The sequence below is a fragment of the Mya arenaria genome, chromosome 7 (assembly GCF_026914265.1).
Source record: "Mya arenaria isolate MELC-2E11 chromosome 7, ASM2691426v1".
Lineage (NCBI taxonomy): Eukaryota > Metazoa > Mollusca > Bivalvia > Myida > Myidae > Mya > Mya arenaria.
In genome coordinates this window covers 28,120,593-28,143,345 of record NC_069128.1, presented here as the reverse complement: position 1 = coordinate 28,143,345, position 22,753 = coordinate 28,120,593, and the positions used below count along the sequence as shown (strand labels likewise).

The 22,753-nt window shown below is 38.4% G+C and overlaps 1 protein-coding gene across 1 annotated transcript; it reads right to left on the bottom strand.

Moving 5' to 3' along the window:
• Window positions 1-530: 530 nt before the first annotated feature.
• Window positions 531-10,239, bottom strand: LOC128241047 (inactive carboxypeptidase-like protein X2). Its single transcript, XM_052958033.1, has 5 exons — window positions 10,107-10,239; window positions 9,166-9,310; window positions 7,913-8,091; window positions 1,337-1,483; window positions 531-686 (listed from the first exon to the last, which is right to left on the bottom strand). Exons 1-5 carry the CDS (start codon window positions 10,125-10,127, stop codon window positions 531-533), a joined length of 648 nt encoding a protein of 215 aa, XP_052813993.1. The 5' UTR covers window positions 10,128-10,239.
• Between the last annotated feature and the right edge of the window lie 12,514 nt (window positions 10,240-22,753).

Sequence of the window (22,753 nt, the reverse complement as noted above, 5' to 3'; positions counted from 1 at the left end):
TCAATTGATATTTCACTGTTTGACACAGTGAAGTATCAATTTTATCTCACTAATAAAACGCTATAATATTTTGGAAAACATAGAATAAAGGAAAATAACATGAAACGTAATTGTTGCCTTATAAAACAAATGTTGTTTAGCGACAAGCAACAGTTTTAGAATAACAATCACTTCTCACCAAAATCATTATGGGGGTTAATCGGTCGGTTGTAAAAGCGAAAATGACAAAACTACATTAAATTTCAAGAAAATAACAACTTCATTAAGAACTATGTAAGATTAATGTTTTAATATTGATGGTGGTAGAAAATTAACCGAACACGTAATTGTTGCCCTTAAAACTGTTAGTCAGTGAAAAGAAGCATTTTACTAATGGAATTTATTTCCCACCAGAACGGTTAATCTGTCGATGGTAGAAGTAGGAATGACAGCACTATACCAAATTTCTGGAAAAATCGATATGTCATAACGAGCATATTGAAAAAAAGCAATAAATGGTTTGCTAGCATACAACATGAACTTGTTTCTTTTCAGTTCAGCTTTCTTATCGGACATCCGAGAATATCGAACCTCAGGCTTATATGTTCATTCCACTTGACAGGGTTGAGTCTGACGCAGAGAGCGATCACGTCACTGGGCAACATCGATGTAACAATCGTATCCCTGTCCGTGTTTCCGTTAAATACCTATGAATAATGAGTTCTTCTTTATGTTTATACCTTTGACAGAACAATTTCAGGCAATACTACACCCTTTCGCCTGGTATTTTAAAGAGTTGAGCTCGATTTAAATCGTTTAAGATAACGTATTTGTTATCAGGAATAAATAGTTTAGTATAAAACAGAGATAAATGTGCTATAAGACATAAAATGTCCCATCTCCATTAAGGGACTAAACACCAGATGATATTTATAGCAAGACAAAAGAAAATAATCAAAATCTTACATAAAAATGATATCGATGTGTCCAACATATTGAATCTTATTTACTGATGCATCACTTATGTTACATGAATCTTTCGCAGTTTTTGCGTTTTTTTTTTCTAATACGATTTTTTTCTGGGTCTGTCTATCACGTATATCCCAGTAAATAAAAAAATCGTCTGTTTATTTATTTGTACCAATAACGTGCCTTTCACATTTTAAATAAACACATTACTAGCTGGGAAACCATTATGCGCCATTTTAAACGGATAAATGCAGCTCGGACAGCGGCACGATATTTTTTTAATCATGTAAAATGATTGTTCATCGGCATCAGACTAGCTCATATCGACAATTCTATTCTTGCCTTGAGGATATACTGAAATAAAGGGTTTATTCCATTTAGACATTACCATATCATTGCCATTGGTGTCCAAAATAGTGGAAAAGTCAACGCAGTCACCACTGTAGAAGACTTTGTACGCGGTCACAAACTGGTCGTAATCGTGTCGACCTTGTAAGGCCACGCCTACCACATTGTTTAGACCATTGAACTGCACCTGTTAGAATATTGCATTATGGTCATTAAAACATGATACACATCGATATCGTCATAACACTCATAGTGTTCACGACTAGACAGTATGAATAACGTGTAACGAACGTTAACTCAATTTCCGATTGCTTTTTGTATCACTTCGTACAGCGGTAATGACGTCACATCCAGTTACGAACGCGGGTTTGTTTTAACAACGTCCTTTTTTTAATATCTTAGTGAATATCAATTCGCTCTTATTTGTCACGTGATAAGCTCTCAACCTATGAAAACGGTGTAAATATACCAATCATTCAACAAAACAAGATATGAAATATGTTCATTTCTACTTTCGTCGAAGGTATGTATCATCAGACAAATTTCGGACAGATATATTTCAAAAACTTGATACTATATAAGTAACGATAAATACAGTAAAAATCGCTATGTTGAAGTCGTTGAGACCTCGGGAAACACTTCGAGATAACGAACATCCGATATAACAGAAATACAAAAAGTGTATAACTTGACCGAAAAAAAGTTAGACATAACCAGAAAATCGAGATAGCAGATTTCGACGTATCGGATTTCGACTGTATCTTTATAATTATTCCTCCCTCCCCCGCCTTTTATTGTGTTGGCTACACGTGTGTCCTTATATGTTATAGACGTTGCTATACAAACAACGACCATATTCGGCAATCGTTTACGTTAACTGTATAATTAGAATGTTTTCAGGACGCTAAACTATCGTTGTGTACGTAGTATACGGATGCCCCTTCCGCATTGTATTTGTCAAATGAATGCCACTTTAAAAGTTGTTTATGCCATATTCTGTCTTAAGAGATGTGATTGAGCTATCGACACAATATGATCAATACCCAACAATTAAGAGCCACCTCCGGTCAGAATATATGTTGCACACAACCATTCTTTAAAAAGTGATACTCTTATTCAAAATTAATACATTCAACATGTATAATAAACATAAATTTTAACTACTTACTAACTAATGCATTCATGGAAAATGTTAATTACTAATAACACGATTGTTACCATATATTTAATAATTGAAAACACAAAAATATTAAATGATTGGTGAATGCTAAAAGATTTACCCTAATCTACTATCGTTTCATAAGATAGAATACCGTGTGTTCTGCACCTTATTATCAAATCAAACTCGATATCATTCATAAATACCATTGTTTTACTAAATGTTTTAATCCTTTTTGGTATATTAAAACAATTAATTTTATTGTGGTAAGTCTTATTTGGGAGTAAGAGTGCATCTTTAACGTTCATACGTGCGTGCTATCTGAAAAAAATTCCAGTTGAATAAGAAGCAGTTCAACACCATTATTCATTGCCATATGATGCCAGCATTTCTTTAAAAGATCGAAGTAAAAACGTCAAATTTAGTAAGAGTAATGCGACACACAAGATGGTTTCAAAATTATATATTCTATACAAGTGAGGTATAAAGAAGATTGCTTCACTATTTATAATACATTAAACGACAAAGAATAACAGTTCCCGAAATACACCATGCACAAAATTCGTTCTTAATGTTTTGCCTGTACATGATACCTGACCGTCTGTAAAAATAATTCAAACTTTATTTATTTGACAGAAAGTTAAATTAACTTATGCCAAGTCAATTTCGTTTTTGGCCTAGATTTTTAAAGCTTTAGAAGAAACTGCAGTTCCAGTTGAATACATAATTTGATTTTTTTTGTGAATCTCACAAAGGTATATTTTTGTACTATACTTATTCTGGAGTAATAAATAATTAGGCCAAAATTCTGATCAAGTCACGCAGAACAAACTCCTTCATTCAACGTCTACAGCACATTACGCATATAAATATTGAAAGAGGAGGTCAACACCAAATATTGTAAGAGGAGGTCAACACCAAATATTGTAAGAGGAGTTCGACACCAAATGTTGTAAGAGGAGGTCAACACCAAATATTGTAAGAGGAGTTCGACACCAAATGTTGTAAGAGGAGGTCAACACCAAATATTGTAAGAGGAGTTCGACACCAAATGTTGTAAGAGGAGGTCAACACCAAATATTGTAAGAGGAGTTCGACACCAAATGTTGGAAGAGGAGTTCGACACCAAATGTTTGAAGAGGAGTTCGACACCAAATGTTTGAAGAGGACGTCAACACCAAATATTGTAAGAGGAGGTCAACACCAAATGTTGAAAGAGGAGTTCCACCCCAATTGTTCGAAGAGGAGTTCCACCCCAATTGTTCGAAGAGGAGTTCGACACCAAATGTTTGAAGAGGAGTTCGACACCAAATGTTTGAAGAGGAGTTCGACACCAAATGTTTGAAGAGGAGTTCGACACCAAATGTTTGAAGAGGAGGTAGCACCAATGTGAAGGGAGGAGTTCGAACACCAAATGTTGAAGAGGAGTTCGACACCAAATGTTTGAAGAGGAGTTCGACACCAAATGTTTGAAGAGGAGTTCGACACCAAATGTTGGAAGGGGAGTTCGACACCAAATGTTGGAAGAAGGTTCGACACCAAATGTTTGAAGAGGAGTTCGACACCAAATGTCGGAAGGGGAGTTCGACACCAAATGTTTGAAGAGAGTTCGACACCAAATGTTGAAAGGGGTTCGACACCAAATGTTTAAAGAGGAGTTCGACACCAATGTTCGAAGAGGAGTTCGACACCAAATGTTGAGAGGGGAGTTCGACACCAAATGTTGGTAGAGGAGTTCGACACCAATGTTGAAGAGGAGTTCGACACCAAATGTTTGAAGAGGAGTTCACACCAAATTTGTAAGAGGAGTCACACCAATGTTGAAAGGAGTTCGACACCAAATGTTGGAAGAGGAGTCGACACCAAATTTGAAGAGGAGTCGACACCAAATGTTTGAAGAGGAGTTCGACACCAAATGTTGAAGAGGAGTTCGACACCAAATTTTGAAGAGGAGTTCGACACCAAATGTTTGAAGAGGAGTTCGACACCAAATGTTGAAGAGGAGTTCGACACCAAATGTTTGAAGGGGTTCCGACACCAATGTTTGAAGAGGAGTTCGACACCAAATGTTTGAAGAGGAGTTCGACACCAAATGTTGGAAGGGAGTTCGACACCAAATGTTTGAAGAGAGTTCGACACCAAATGTTTGAAGAGGAGTTCGACACCAAATGTTGGAAGGGGAGTTCGACACCAAATGTTTGAAGAGCAGTTCGACACCAAATGTTGAAGGGGAGTTCGACACCAAATGTTTAAGAGGAGTTCGACACCAAATGTTGAAGAGGAGTTCGACACCAAATGTTGGAGAGGAGTTCGACACCAAATGTTGGTAGAGGAGTTCGACACCAAATGTTGGAAGAGGAGTTCGACACCAAATGTTGAAGAGGAGTTCACACCAATATTGAAGAGGAGGTCAACACCAAATGTTGAAGGGAGTTCGACACCAAATGTTGAAGAGGAGTTCGACACCAAATGTTGAAGAGGAGTTCGACACCAAATGTTTGAAGAGGAGGTCAAAACCAAATATTGTAAGAGGAGGTCAACACCAAATGTTGAAAGAGGAGTTCGACACCAAATGTTTGAAGAGAAGTTCCACCCCAATTGTTCGAAGAGGAGTTCGACACCAAATGTTGGAAGAGGAGTTCGACACCAAATGTTTGGAGAGGAGTTCGACACCAAATGTTGGAAGGGGAGTTCGACACCAAGTGTTTGAAGAGGAGGTCGACACCAAATGTTGGAAGGGGAGTTCGACATCAAATGTTGGAAGGGGAGTTCGACACCAAATGTTGGAAGAGGAGTTTGACCCCAAATGTTGGAAGAGGAGTTCCACCCCAAATGTTTGAAGAGGAGTTCCACCCTTAATGTTCGAAGAGGAGTTCGACACCAAATGTTGGAAGAGGAGTTCCACCCCAAATGTTCGAAGAGGAGTTCGACACCAAATGTTGGAAGAGAACTTCAACCCACAATGTTCCAAGAGGAGTTCCACCCCAAATGTTTGAAGAGGAGTTCCACCCCAATTGTTCGAAGAGGAGTTCGACACCAAATGTTCGAAGGGGAGTTCGACACCAAATGTTGGAAGAGGAGTTCCACCCCAAATGTTCGAAGAGGAGTTCCACCCCAAATGTTCGAAGAGGAGTTCCACCCCAAATGTTTGAAGAGGAGTTTCACCCCAATTGTTCGAACAGGAGTTTGACACCAGTGTTGGAAGAGGAGTTCCACCCCAAATGTTTGAAGAGGAGTTCGACACCAGTGTTGGAAGAGGAGTTCCACCCCAAATGTTTGAAGAGGAGTTCGACACCAAATGTTGGTAGAGGAGCTCGACACCAAATGTTGTAAGACGAGTTCGACACCAAATGTTGGGAGATGAGTTCGACACCAAATGTTGGGAGAGGGGTTCGACACCAAATGTTGTAAGAGGAATTCGACACCAAATGTTGGAATAGGAGTTCCACCCCAAATGTTCGAAGAGGAGTTCGACACCAAATGTTGGAAGAGGAGTTCCACCCCAAATGTTGGAAGAGGAGTTCCACCCCAAATGTTCGAAGAGGAGTTCCACACCAAATGTTGGAAGAGGAGTTCCACCCCAAATGTTCGAAAAGGAGTTCGACACCAAATTTTGGAAGAGGAGTTCCACCCCAAATGTTCGAAGAGGAGTTCGACATACAAATGGTATAAGAGGGGATCAACACACCAAAAATGAAGGAGGAGTTCGACACTCAAATTGTATAAGAGGAGTTTGTAACATAAATAATGGAAGAAGAGTTCGACACACAAATAACGGAAGAGGAGTTCGACACACAAATGGTATAAGAGGAGTTCGACACACAAATGGTATAAGAGGAGTTCGACATACAAATGGTACAAGAGGAGTTTGTAACACAAATAATGGAAGAGGAGTTCGACATTCAAATAATGGAAGAGGAGTTCGACACTCAATTGTTGGAAGAGGAGTTCGACATACAAATGTTGGAAGAGGGGCTCGACACACAAATGGTTGAAGACGAGTTCGACAATCAAATGATGGAGAGGAGTTTGACACAAAAAGAATTGAAGAGGGGTTCGACAATCAAATGGTGACAGAGGAGGTCGACACACAAATGGCAAAAAGCGGAGGTCGACACACAAATGACGGCAGCGGAGGTCGATACACAAATGGTAAAAAACAGGGGTCGACACATAAATAATGGAAGAGGAGTTCGACACACAAATGGTGGAAGAGGAGTTCGACACACAAATGGTGGAAGAGAAGCTCGACACACAAATGGTGGAAAGGAGTTCGACACTCAATTGTTTGAAAAGGAGTTCAACACACAAATGGAAGAAGAGTAATTCGACGCACAAATAGCGGAACAAGAGTTTGACACACAAAAGGTAACAGTGGAGTTCGACGTACAAATCGTGAAAGAAGAGTTTGACACACAGATGTTGGAAGAGGAGCTCGTCACACCAATCGTGGAAGAGGAGTTCGACACACAAATGATGTAAGGAGAGCTCGACATACACACGGTAATAGTGGAGTTCGACATATAAATGGTGGGAAAAGGAGTTTGACATACAACTGATATAAGAGGAGATCGACACACAATTGATGCATGAGCAGTTCGACACACAAATAATATAAGAGGCGTAAGACACACACATATTAGTAAAAGAGACCGCCATTATAATGGTTTAATGAGGATTTAGGTACACAAATGGTTGAAGAGGAGTTCGACACACAATTGATGGAATAGGAGGTCGACGCACAAAAGGTGGAAGAGGGATTCGACACACAAATGTTAGAGCCAACATTCGATTCACAAAAGGTAACACTGGTGCTCGACACCAAACGGTAGAAGAGGAATTCGAGGCATAAATGACGGAAGAGGAGAACAACGCACAAAAGTTTAAAGAGGAGTTTGACACACAAATAATAGAAGAGGGGTTCGACTTACAAGTTCGGTATGGGATGCAGAGATTCGTTTACGTTTAAATGATATGGACATGAGAGACACTACATATATTTTTTTCTTGGTCAGAGCAAGAACAGTTTCGTATTTCAATTGGATGTTCGTCAAAAGTCAATTTATCTCCAGGCAATCGTGTTTTTGAAGTTGTATAGATACTTCTGATGATAATAGACATCATGTATATGTCAAATGGAGCAATGACATTGCAAATGCCGATTGGTTGGATTAGAGTGAGTGTGTTTAAACGTCGAAAACTACAGGGTGTCAATAAATAAGATTGCTGTTCATTGATTAAGTGCGTTATAAAACATTATTCGTCAACAATTACATATAGTAAGACTTATCGACGATAAACCGGTACATATCCATTATTGATTTGCCGAATGGGTGTATATATATATAATATCTAAAGCATGAGTACATGTTTAGCTTCCGAAATTTTAAATTGATGCTGTACTTGCTTTGATTGCTTTTACGGAAAGGAAATAATCCTGAGAACATGATAATATACCTGTATGTATTGGTGTTCGTCATTGTTTATTGCAGCCCATCCCCCACATTTCGTTTCAGTCGTTACGGCATTTAGTCTGGCATTTGAAGGGACATATGAAGACGCAAAAAAAGACGAGGCTGTAATTTGGGCATTAGATACAGGCTCTTGTCCGTTCACTAGGTACATTGGACAGACACCTGTTGAAACAAAACACATTAATTAGTTAACTATAAGGCCAATACAATTTTATTGCTAGATTTTCATTCATTTTTGTAAATGGGGCGGGGTGACATTTTTTTCTTTCTTAAATGACTGTTAACTGTTGAATATTTCTTCCATACACATGTGTTTCTATACGAATCACGAACATGATCGTAACAAATCTTTTTATGTGCGAATGTTTTGCAACGACACCGTAGGACAGTACCGCACCGATACAATATCACATACCTTAGTTCAACACTTTTATCTGAGTAAATAACATTTAAGGGCGGCGTATAACAGAGGGGGTAGGCGGGCATGAAATCAAGCCGTTAAGTTACAGTCGCCTAAGAAGTATAAAAGAGGGGCTAGGCGGGCATGAAATCAAGCCATTAAGTTACAGTCGCCTAAGAAGTATAAAAGAGGGGGTAGGCGGGGATGAAATCAAGCCATTAAGTTACAGTCGCCTAAGAAGTATAAAAGAGGGGGTAGGCGGGGATGAAATCAAGCCATTAAGTTACAGTCGCCTAAGAAGTATAAAAGAGGGGGTAGGCGGGGATGAAATCAAGCCATTAAGTTACAGTCGCCTAAGAAGTATAAAAGAGGGGGTAGGCGGGGATGAAAGCAAGCCATTAAGTTACAGTCGCCTAAGAAGTATAAAAGAGGGGGTAGGCGGGGATGAAATCAAGCCATTAAGTTACAGTCGCCTAAGAAGTATAAAAGAGGGGGTAGGCGGGGATGAAAGCAAGCCATTAAGTTACAGTCGCCTAAGAAGTATAAAAGAGGGGGTAGGCGGGGATGAAATCAAGCCATTAATTTACAGTCGCCTAAGAAGTACAGAGTTTAATCAACCCATTACATATGAGAGAGACACCATGTAGTATCTTGTCCTCGTATGTGCCTTTTTTAGCGTCAAGTGACCAGCGGGTTTAAGATAAAGTTTTTGATGAGGTCATGAAATATGGGGATAACTACATATGTTTGTTAATAATACCTCACTGGTAGTTCCCTTCCAAACTTAGACACGGTGTTTTTATAACCATAACTAAGCTGCTAAATTGTAGACTCACATATGTCGGATGTTGCAGGGCAGAACATGGCAATACTACAGTTATCCTGTTGTAGACAGGAGTATCGTGCCATGGTACCACTTGGTGCCGACACACAGATTGTCCCAGCAGGACAGGTGTGGTCCATACAGCTGCCCAGGTACCCCTGGAACAGGAACTCACATGTTGATATCATACATTTGGTCATGTCTTGCAAAAATGTAGTTTTTATGCATTTGCACAATAACCTCTTCAGCAGGCAATCAAAATATAGCTATTAAACATATTTATACAACCTATGGGAGCATTTTAAGTGTGTATATTTTATGTTGTCGATGTGGTTGAACATCAAACGTTCTATATGGCGTTCCGCGACATGGTAGATAACAGCCAATATATTTGTCCCGCAAAAGAAGTGTAAGTGCTTTAATTTGCAGGTTTAACAGTTGGAAAATAAAACCACAAAATAAATGTTTTCCACAAACCACCAGAACACGTTGAGCAAATAAGAACACATTTGGAGGTTTACATAATTCTGGATCAAACCTCGCACATCGAAGACCTCAAACAATGTGTTCGACATGGATGTAGTCCAACTGTCAAATATGACACTTCCTTACCTCATTCGTAACTCCTCGACCATTTTTAATCGAAAACAACTTCGGATGTATATGGACGGTTTACAATTTCAGAAAAATCTTTACATTTAAACTACGCTGCAAGTAGATCGCGCAGTAATTTCAATTATAGCAGTTAAGCTTAATGACTGTAATCTTGGGAATTAAAATTATTTTTGCAACAAATACACTTCCCTGGCAATCTATTTATGCAATAATAATAGAAAAACGATCAATCTATTAATACTTATATTCATTTTTTACGAACTACTTTAGTGATGTACCGGAATACATTCGAGTTTGTTTTCGATGGAATATGGCCGAGGTAATCCTAATGGTCCAAACCTTTATATCTCCCATCTCCATAGCGTCGACGTAGACAACTTCTTGGAATGTTTTGAAGTTGCTCCGATTCACGGTAAGCTCCGATTCGGTGTTAAGTTCACATTTTTCCTTCGTCTGGTGAAAATTGACCGACTTGCATTGTTTGTTTCTCAGACATTGGACCTCGCATATTTCCAGCTTAGGTGATTTGAATGTAAAATAGCCAAATCCATGTAAACAAACATGTTGGTTTTCGGGGCGTGGTTCAGTAGGTCCTAGTCTTTGACAAATCCCACTTACTTTTCGAATGAAAATCACTATTTGGAAAAAAACAAAAACGTTGATACGCATTGTTGCCTTGTTCAACAAATGTTAACATATGTATTAGATAACACTTAATGGCATTTCATTCTGGTCCGGCACGGGTGTCCATGTGAGGAACGCAAAGGTGAATATGGGAATCTTCAACAAAGCATCGACTTGACAACGACATTCACTTGAGCCGCAGTATGACAAGCGTTAGATTATTTTAAAACCTCATAATTAAACTGGCATTGCTCCTTTATTCAGTTGCTGATATTTGCATTCACCTTCTGTGGTTATTATCATCCATCAAAGCAAAGTATGAATCATTCAGTTGTTTTCGTTTGTTAATGTCATTTGTTGAAGTTCAAATACATTAACAATCGTACATAGATAAATGTGTATAACCAATATGTACAACCTTCACAATGCCTGCATATAAAATATTTATTGCTTCGTTCTAATCCTATGAAGCACAAAATAATTTGTAAGGGATTCTCGTCAAATATTCAAACATTCTAACAAAACATGTTCTGAATTGGCTTCCAATTATTTAAGCAACGCTACACAAGCACTACATTTACTTGATTAAATTAACACTTGCGGATTCAGAGGGGGGGGGGACACCCGGCGCGCGCATACACTCAAATTGTTTAAGTTTTCTTTATATGTTAATATCGGAGGGAAAGGGTAATACAACACGCGCAAAATGCAACATTTCGGACTCGAATTGTAGGAAATTTCTTGGTGGAGTACCTACATTCCCCCTTGCCAATATTTTAAACCAAAGACATTTAGGTTATGAGGGAGGGGCGCATGTCAAAACGTTGCGCCCTAAGTTACGCCCCCTCTAACGTCAATTCATGGAACCGCCTCTGATTAAACTATGTTTTGTAATATTGCATGAGCATATTAGAATAAAATAACTGATCTTTTATTTTTATTTTTTTTAATCGGCCCGAGTGTCTTATATAACGGCCCGCGACGTAGTTTTCTTCTTAAAGTTTACATGAAATCCAGTTGTACATTTTTATCATATTTAGGCTTGACAACGACAAGTAAACAAACTCTCAATTTTTAATTAGTTTTTAAGAGTAAGCCAAGTAATGAGAAAAGGCAAAAACATTTTGTTGCCAATTTATTTTCCCATTAATTTCAATTTTCCAGGTCTATCCCAATTTGCTGTGTACAAATCACTTTTTATTTAGTTATATTTACTTGTTTATGAGTTTTAAGGCATAGGGTTTATATGTACGATAATCACAATAAACCATTTGTCAAAATAAAGTTAAAGTATGTATGTTGGCTAATTGAAGTAAGTTACGTAAGCCTGTTAAGTTTAAAAAATATCGAGAAATTCGGACCTTTATTCTACTTCAGTGAATGCAGCTCACACTCGCTATGTCGACGTCGGATATATGTTCCGGTTAAAGCGACAACTTCCTGCATCAAGTCAATATTGCAACCTTTCGCCATTTATCTAGCCGATATTTCGACAACTCTTCCGGTATATACGATCGCTTGTATTTGCTTAGCGCGTTTTCTCCCCTGTATATAATATTATGGTTCGAGGTTGAGACTCTCCATTAATATAAGCTGGCTTTAAGTTATTTGATGCATATTTTCTCCCTAAATCTACTATGACATGAAGTTGGATGATACAACTACTCTCCCTGTATTAACACTGACTTGACGTTGGATGATACAACTACTCTCCCTGTATTTACACTGACTTGCAGTTGGATGATACAACAACTCTCCCTGTATTTACACTGACTTGCAGTTGGATGATACAACAACTCTCCCTGTATTTACTCTGACTTGCAGTTGGATGATACAACTACTCTCCCTGTATTTACTCTGACTTGCAGTTGGATGATACAACTACTCTCCCTGTATTTACACTGACTTGAAGTTGGATGATACAACTACTCTCCCTGTATTTACTCTGGCTTTAAGTTGGATGATACAACAACTCTCCCTGTATTTACACTGACTTTAAGTTGGATGATACAACTACTCTCCCTGTATTTACTCTGACTTGTAGTTGGATGATACAACAACTCTCCCTGTATTTACACTGACTTGCAGTTGGATGATACAACTACTCTCCCTATATTTACACTGACTTGCAGTTGGATGATACAACAACTCTCCCTGTATTTACACTGACTTGCAGTTGGATGATACAACTACTCTCCCTGTATTTACTCTGACTTGTAGTTGGATGATACAACAATTCTCCCTGTATTTACAATGACTTGAAGTTGGATGATACAACTACTCTCCCTGTATTTACACTGACTTGAAGTTGGATGATACAACAATTCTCCCTGTATTTACTCTGACTTGCAGTTGGATGATACAACAATTCTCCCTGTATTTACTCTGACTTGTAGTTGGATGATACAACTACTCTCCCTGTATTTACACTGACTTGAAGTTGGATGATACAACAATTCTCCCTGTATTTACACTGACTTGCAGTTGGATGATACAACTACTCTCCCTGTATTTACTCTGACTTGAAGTTCGATGATACAACAATTCTCCCTGTATTTACTCTGACTTGAAGTTGGATGATACAACTACTCTCCCTGTATTTACACTGACTTGAAGTTGGATGATACAACAATTCTCCCTGTATTTACACTGACTTGCAGTTGGATGATACAACAACTCTCCCTGTATTTACTCTGACTTGCAGTTGGATGATACAACTACTCTCCCTGTATTTACTCTGACTTGCAGTTGGATGATACAACTACTCTCCCTGTATTTACACTGACTTGAAGTTGGATGATACAACTACTCTCCCTGTATTTACTCTGGCTTTAAGTTGGATGATACAACAACTCTCCCTGTATTTACACTGACTTTAAGTTGGATGATACAACTTCTCTCCCTGTATTTACTCTGACTTGCAGTTGGATGATACAACAACTCTCCCTGTATTTACACTGACTTGCAGTTGGATGATACAACAACTCTCCCTGTATTTACACTGACTTGCAGTTGGATGATACAACAACTCTCCCTGTATTTACACTGACTTGCAGTTGGATGATACAACTACTCTCCCTGTATTTACTCTGACTTTAAGTTGGATGATACAACAATTCTCCCTGTATTTACAATGACTTGAAGTTGGATGATACAACTACTCTCCCTGTATTTACACTGACTTGAAGTTGGATGATACAACACCTCTCCCTGTATTTACTCTGACTTGCAGTTGGATGATACAACAATTCTCCCTGTATTTACTCTGACTTGAAGTTGGATGATACAACTACTCTCCCTGTATTTACACTGACTTGAAGTTGGATGATACAACAATTCTCCCTGTATTTACACTGACTTGCAGTTGGATGATACAACTACTCTCCCTGTATTTACTCTGACTTGAAGTTGGATGATACAATAATTCTCCCTGTATTTACTCTGACTTGAAGTTGGATGATACAACAATTCTCCCTGTATTTACACTGACTTGAAGTTGGATGATACAACAATTCTCCCTGTATTTACACTGACTTGCAGTTGGATGATACAACAATTCTCCCTGTATTTACTCTGACTTGTAGTTGGATGATACAACAATTCTCCCTGTATTTACTCTGACTTGTAGTTGGATGATACAACAACTCTCCCTGTATTTACTCTGACTTGAAGTTGGATGATACAACAACTCTCCCTGTATTTACTCTGACTTGAAGTTGGATGATACAAGTACTCTCCCTGTATTTACTCTGACTTGAAATTCGATGATACAACAACTCTCTCTGTATTTACTCTGACTTGAAGTTGGATGATACAACAACTCTCCCTGTATTTACTCTGACTTGAAGTTGGATGATACAAGTACTCTCTCTGTATTTACACTGACTTGCAGTTCGATGATACAACAACTCTCTCTGTATTTACTCTGACTTGAAGTTGGATGATACAACAATTCTCCCTGTATTTACTCTGACTTGCAGTTGGATGATACAACTACTCTCCCTGTATTTACACTGACTTGCAGTTGGATGATACAACAACTCTCCCTGTATTTACTCTGACTTGAAGTTGGATGATACAACAACTCTCCCTGTATTTACTCTGACTTGAAGTTGGATGATACAACTACTCTCCCTGTATTTACTCTGACTTGCAGTTGGATGATACAACTACTCTCCCTGTATTTACAATGACTTGCAGTTGGATGATACAACAACTCTCCCTGTATTTACTCTGACTTGTAGTTCGATGATACAACAACTCTCCCTGTATTTACTCTGACTTGCAGTTGGATGATACAACTACTCTCCCTGTATTTACTCTGACTTGAAGTTGGATGATACAACAACTCTCCCTGTATTTACTCTGACTTGCAGTTGGATGATACAACAACTCTCCCTGTATTTACTCTGACTTGTAGTTGGATGATACAACAACTCTCCCTGTATTTACTCTGACTTGAAGTTGGATGATACAACTACTCTCCCTGTATTTACTCTGACTTGCAGTTGGATGATACAACAACTCTCCCTGTATTTACTCTGACTTGAAGTTGGATGATACAACAACTCTCCCTGTATTTACTCTGACTTGTAGTTCGATGATACAACAACTCTCCCTGTATTTACTCTGACTTGCAGTTGGATGATACAACAACTCTCTCTGTATTTACTCTGACTTGAAGTTCGATGATACAACAACTCTCCCTGTATTTACTCTGACTTGCAGTTGGATGATACAACAACTCTCTCTGTATTTACTCTGACTTGCAGTTGGATGATACAACAACTCTCCCTGTATTTACACTGACTTGAAGTTCGATGATACAACTACTCTCCCTGTATTTACTCTGACTTGCAGTTGGATGATACAACAACTCTCTCTGTATTTACTCTGACTTGAAGTTCGATGATACAACAACTCTCCCTGTATTTACTCTGACTTGAAGTTGGATGATACAACAACTCTCCCTGTATTTACTCTGACTTGAAGTTGGATGATACAACAATTCTCCCTGTATTTACACTGACTTGCAGTTGGATGATACAACAACTCTCTCTGTATTTACTCTGACTTGAAGTTCGATGATACAACTACTCTCCCTGTATTTACTCTGACTTGCAGTTGGATGATACAACAACTCTCCCTGTATTTACTCTGACTTGAAGTTCGATGATACAACAACTCTCTCTGTATTTACTCTGACTTGAAGTTGGATGATACAACAACTCTCTCTGTATTTACTCTGACTTGCAGTTGGATGATACAACTACTTTCCTTGTATTTACTCTGACTTGCAGTTGGATGATACAACAACTCTCCCTGTATTTACTCTGACTTGAAGTTGGATGATACAACTACTCTCCCTGTATTTACACTGACTTGCAGTTGGATGATACAACAACTCTCCCTGTATTTACTCTGACTTGAAGTTGGATGATACAACAACTCTCCCTGTATTTACTCTGACTTGAAGTTGGATGATACAACAACTCTCCCTGTATTTACACTGACTTGAAGTTCGATGATACAACAACTTTCCCTGTATTTACACTGACTTGAAGTTGGATGATACAACAACTCTCTCTGTATTTACTCTGACTTGAAGTTCGATGATACAACAACTTTCCCTGTATTTACACTGACTTGAAGTTCGATGATACAACAACTCTCTCTGTATTTACTCTGACTTGAAGTTGGATGATACAACTACTCTCCCTGTATTTACTCTGACTTGCAGTTGGATGATACAACAACTCTCCCTGTATTTACTCTGACTTGAAGTTGGATGATACAACAACTCTCCCTGTATTTACTCTGACTTGAAGTTCGATGATACAACAACTCTCCCTGTATTTACTCTGACTTGCAGTTGGATGATACAACAACTCTCCCTGTATTTACTCTGACTTGCAGTTGGATGATACAACAACTCTCCCTGTATTTACACTGACTTGTAGTTGGATGATACAACAACTCTTTCTGTATTTACTCTGACTTGAAGTTGGATGATACAACAACTCTCCCTGTATTTACACTGACTTGAAGTTCGATGATACAACAACTCTCTCTGTATTTACTCTGACTTGCAGTTGGATGATACAACAACTCTCCCTGTATTTACACTGACTTGTAGTTGGATGATACAACAACTCTCTCTGTATTTACTCTGACTTGAAGTTGGATGATACAACTACTCTCCCTGTATTTACTCTGACTTGTAGTTCGATGATACAACAACTCTCTCTGTATTTACTCTGACTTGAAGTTGGATGATACAACAACTCTCCCTGTATTTACTCTGACTTGAAGTTGGATGATACAACAACTCTCCCTGTATTTACACTGACTTGTAGTTGGATGATACAACAACTCTCTCTGTATTTACTCTGACTTGTAGTTGGATGATACAACAACTCTCCCTGTATTTACACTGACTTGCAGTTGGATGATACAACAACTCTCTCTGTATTTACTCTGACTTGAAGTTGGATGATACAACAACTCTCTCTGTATTTACTCTGACTTGAAGTTGGATGATACAACAACTCTCTCTGTATTTACTCTGACTTGCAGTTGGATGATACAACAACTCTCCCTGTATTTACTCTGACTTGAAGTTCGATGATACAACAACTCTCCCTGTATTTACTCTGACTTGCAGTTGGATGATACAACAACTCTCCCTGTATTTACTCTGACTTGCAGTTGGATGATACAACTACTCTCTCTGTATTTACTCTGACTTGTAGTTCGATGATACAACAACTCTCCCTGTATTTACTCTGACTTGAAGTTGGATGATACAACTACTCTCTCTGTATTTACTCTGACTTGTAGTTCGATGATACAACAACTCTCCCTGTATTTACTCTGACTTGAAGTTGGATGATATAACAACTCTCCCTGTATTTACTCTGACTTGCAGTTCGATGATACAACAACTCTCTCTGTATTTACTCTGACTTGTAGTTGGATGATACAACAACTCTCCCTGTATTTACACTGACTTGCAGTTGGATGATACAACTACTCTCCCTGTATTTACTCTGACTTGAAGTTCGATGATACAACAACTCTCTCTGTATTTACTCTGACTTGAAGTTGGATGATACAACAATTCTCCCTGTATTTTCACTGACTTGCAGTTCGATGATACAACAACTCTCTCTGTATTTACTCTGACTTGAAGTTGGATGATACAACAACTCTCCCTGTATTTACACTGACTTGAAGTTGGATGATACAACAACTCTCCCTGTATTTACTCTGACTTGTAGTTCGATGATATAACTACTCTCTCTGTATTTACTCTGACTTGCAGTTCGATGATACAACAACTCTCTCTGTATTTACTCTGACTTGAAGTTGGATGATACAACAACTCTCCCTGTATTTACTCTGACTTGAAGTTGGATGATATAACTACTCTCTCTGTATTTACTCTGACTTGCAGTTCGATGATACAACTACTCTCCCTGTATTTACTCTGACTTGAAGTTGGATGATACAACAACTCTCCCTGTATTTACACTGACTTGAAGTTGGATGATACAACTACTCTCTCTGTATTTACTCTGACTTGAAGTTGGATGATACAACTACTCTCCCTGTATTTACTCTGACTTGTAGTTCGATGATACAACAACTCTCCCTGTATTTACTCTGACTTGCAGTTGGATGATACAACAACTCTCCCTGTATTTACTCTGACTTGTAGTTGGATGATACAACAACTCTCTCTGTATTTACTCTGACTTGAAGTTGGATGATACAACAACTCTCTCTGTATTTACTCTGACTTGTAGTTCGATGATACAACAACTCTCTCTGTATTTACTCTGACTTGAAGTTGGATGATACAACAACTCTCCCTGTATTTACTCTGACTTGCAGTTGGATGATACAACAACTCTCTCTGTATTTACTCTGACTTGTAGTTGGATGATACAACAACTCTCTCTGTATTTACTCTGACTTGAAGTTGGATGATACAACTACTCTCCCTGTATTTACTCTGACTTGTAGTTGGATGATACAACAACTCTCTCTGTATTTACTCTGACTTGAAGTTGGATGATACAACTACTCTCCCTGTATTTACTCTGACTTGTAGTTGGATGATACAACTACTCTCTCTGTATTTACACTGACTTGAAGTTGGATGATACAACAACTCTCCCTGTATTTACTCTGACTTGAAGTTGGATGATACAACTACTCTCCCTGTATTTACTCTGACTTGAAGTTGGATGATACAACTACTCTCTCTGTATTTACTCTGACTTGCAGTTGGATGATACAACAACTCTCCCTGTATTTACTCTGACTTGTAGTTGGATGATACAACAACTCTCCCTGTATTTACTCTGACTTGAAGTTGGATGATACAACTACTCTCCCTGTATTTACTCTGACTTGAAGTTGGATGATACAACTACTCTCTCTGTATTTACTCTGACTTGCAGTTGGATGATACAACTACTCTCCCTGTATTTACTCTGACTTGTAGTTGGATGATACAACAACTCTCCCTGTATTTACTCTGACTTGAAGTTCGATGATACAACAACTCTCTCTGTATTTACTCTGACTTGCAGTTGGATGATACAACAACTCTCCCTGTATTTACTCTGACTTGAAGTTGGATGATACAACTACTCTCCCTGTATTTACACTGACTTGTAGTTGGATGATACAACAACTCTCCCTGTATTTACTCTGACTTGAAGTTCGATGATACAACAACTCTCTCTGTATTTACTCTGACTTGTAGTTGGATGATACAACAACTCTCCCTGTATTTACTCTGACTTGTAGTTGGATGATACAACAACTCTCCCTGTATTTACTCTGACTTGTAGTTGGATGATACAACAACTCTCCCTGTATTTACTCTGACTTGAAGTTGGATGATACAACTACTCTCCCTGTATTTACACTGACTTGTAGTTGGATGATACAACAACTCTCTCTGTATTTACTCTGACTTGAAGTTCGATGATACAACAACTCTCTCTGTATTTACTCTGACTTGAAGTTCGATGATACAACAACTCTCTCTGTATTTACTCTGACTTGAAGTTGGATGATACAACAACTCTCCCTGTATTTACACTGACTTGAAGTTCGATGATACAACAACTCTCTCTGTATTTACTCTGACTTGCAGTTCGATGATACAACAACTCTCCCTGTATTTACTCTGACTTGCAGTTGGATGATACAACAACTCTCTCTGTATTTACTCTGACTTGCAGTTGGATGATACAACAACTCTCCCTGTATTTACTCTGACTTGAAGTTGGATGATACAACTACTCTCTCTGTATTTACTCTGACTTGAAGTTCGATGATACAACAACTCTCTCTGTATTTACTCTGACTTGAAGTTGGATGATACAACAACTCTCTCTGTATTTACTCTGACTTGAAGTTGGATGATACAACTACTCTCTCTGTATTTACTCTGACTTGAAGTTCGATGATACAACAACTCTCTCTGTATTTACTCTGACTTGAAGTTCGATGATACAACAACTCTCTCTGTATTTACTCTGACTTGCAGTTGGATGATACAACTACTCTCTCTGTATTTACTCTGACTTGAAGTTGGATGATACAACAATTCTCCCTGTATTTACTCTGACTTGAAGTTGGATGATACAACAACTCTCCCTGTATTTACTCTGACTTGAAGTTGGATGATACAACAACTCTCTCTGTATTTACTCTGACTTGAAGTTGGATGATACAACAACTCTCCCTGTATTTACTCTGACTTGAAGTTCGATGATACAACAACTCTCTCTGTATTTACTCTGACTTGAAGTTGGATGATACAACTACTCTCCCTGTATTTACTCTGACTTGAAGTTGGATGATACAACTACTCTCTCTGTATTTACTCTGACTTGAAGTTGGATGATACAACAATTCTCCCTGTATTTACACTGACTTGAAGTTGGATGATACAACAACTCTCCCTGTATTTACTCTGACTTGAAGTTGGATGATACAACAATTCTCCCTGTATTTACTCTGACTTGTAGTTCGATGATACAACAACTCTCTCTGTATTTACTCTGACTTGAAGTTGGATGATACAACTACTCTCCCTGTATTTACTCTGACTTGTAGTTGGATGATACAACAACTCTCCCTGTATTTACACTGACTTGAAGTTGGATGATACAACAACTCTCCCTGTATTTACACTGTCTTGCAGTTGGATGATACAACAACTCTCCTTGTATTTACTCTGACTTGCAGTTGGATGATACAACAACTCTCCCTGTATTTACTCTGACTTGAAGTTGGATGATACAACTACTCTCCCTGTATTTACTCTGACTTGCAGTTGGATGATACAACTACTCTCCCTGTATTTACTCTGACTTGAAGATGGATGATACAACTACTCTCCCTGTATTTACTCTGACTTGTAGTTGGATGATACAACTACTCTCCCTGTATTTACTCTGACTTAAAGTTGGATGATACAACTACTCTCCCTGTATTTACACTGACTTAAAGTTGGATGATACAACTACTCTCCTTGTATTTACACTGACTTGAAGTTGGATGATACAACAACTCTCCCTGTATTTACACTGACTTGAAGTTGGATGATACAACTACTCTCCCTGTATTTACACTGACTTGAAGTTGGATGATACAACTACTCTCCCTGTATTTACTCTGACTTGTAGTTGGATGATACAACAACTCTCCCTGTATTTACACTGACTTGAAGTTGAATGATACAACAACTCTCCCTGTATTTACACTGACTTGTAGTTGGATGATACAACAACTCTCCCTGTATTTACACTGACTTGTAGTTGGATGATACAACAACTCTCCCTGTATTTACACTGACTTGAAGTTGGATGATACAACAACTCTCCCTGTATTTACACTGACTTGAAGTTGGATGATACAACAACTCTCCCTGTATTTACTCTGACTTGAAGTTGGATGATACAACAACTCTCCCTATATTTACACTGACTTTCAGTTGGATGATACAACAACTCTCCCTGTATTTACTCTGACTTGAAGTTGGATGATACAACTACTCTCCCTGTATTTACTCTGACTTGAAGTTGGATGATACAACAACTCTCCTTGTATTTACTCTGACTTGCAGTTGGATGATACAACAACTCTCCCTGTATTTACTCTGACATGAAGTTGGATGATACAACAACTCTCCTTGTATTTACTCTGACTTGCAGTTGGATGATACAACAACTCTCCGTGTATTTACTCTGACTTGAAGTTGGATGATACAACAACTCTCCCTGTATTCATACTGACTTGAAGTTGGATGATACAACAACTCTCCCTGTATTTACTCTGACTTGAAGTTGGATGATATAACAACTCTCCTTGTATTTACACTGACTTAAAGTTGGATGATACAACAACTCTCCCTGTATTTACACTGACTTGTAGTTGGATGATACAACTACTCTCCCTGTATTTACTCTGACTTGAAGTTGGATGATACAACTACTCTCCCTGTATTTACTCTGACTTGAAGTTGGATGATACAACTACTCTCCCTGTATTTACTCTGACTTGTAGTTGGATGATACAACAACTCTCCCTGCATTTACACTGACTTGAAGTTGGATGATACAACAACTCTCCTTGTATTTACACTGACTTGCAGTTGGATGATACAACAACTCTCCCTGTATTTACTCTGACTTGAAGTTGGATGATACAACAACTCTCCCTGTATTTACACTGACTTGAAGTTGGATGATACAACAACTCTCCCTGTATTTACACTGACTTGCAGTTGGATGATACAACAACTCTCCTTGTATTTACACTGACTTGAAGTTGGATGATACAACAACTCTCCCTGTATTTACACTGACTTGAAGTTGGATGATACAACAACTCTCCCTGTATTTACACTGACTTGAAGTTGGATGATACAACAACTCTCCCTGTATTTACACTGACTTGAAGTTGGATGATACAACTACTCTCCCTGTATTTACTCTGACTTGAAGTTGGATGATACAACTACTCTCCCTGTATTTACTCTGACTTGTAGTTGGATGATACAACTACTCTCCCTGCATTTACACTGACTTGAAGTTGGATGATACAACAACTCTCCTTGTATTTACACTGACTTGCAGTTGGATGATACAACAACTCTCCCTGTATTTACTCTGACTTGAAGTTCGATGATACAACAACTCTCCCTGTATTTACACTGACTTGAAGTTGGATGATACAACAACTCTCCCTGTATTTACACTGACTTGCAGTTGGATGATACAACAACTCTCCTTGTATTTACACTGACTTGAAGTTGGATGATACAACAACTCTCC

Bases quoted from the DNA above. Each gene is read 5' to 3' on its own strand.
- LOC128241047 (XM_052958033.1), bottom strand. From the start codon at position 10,127: ATGGAGATGGGAGATATAAAG. The intron at 9,311-10,106 runs GTTTGGACCATT...TTCCTGTTCCAG, and splicing joins TGGAGATGGGAGATATAAAG to GGGTACCTGGGCAGCTGTAT. The intron at 687-1,336 runs GTAATGTCTAAA...CATTATTCATAG, and splicing joins ACACCAATGGCAATGATATG to GTATTTAACGGAAACACGGA.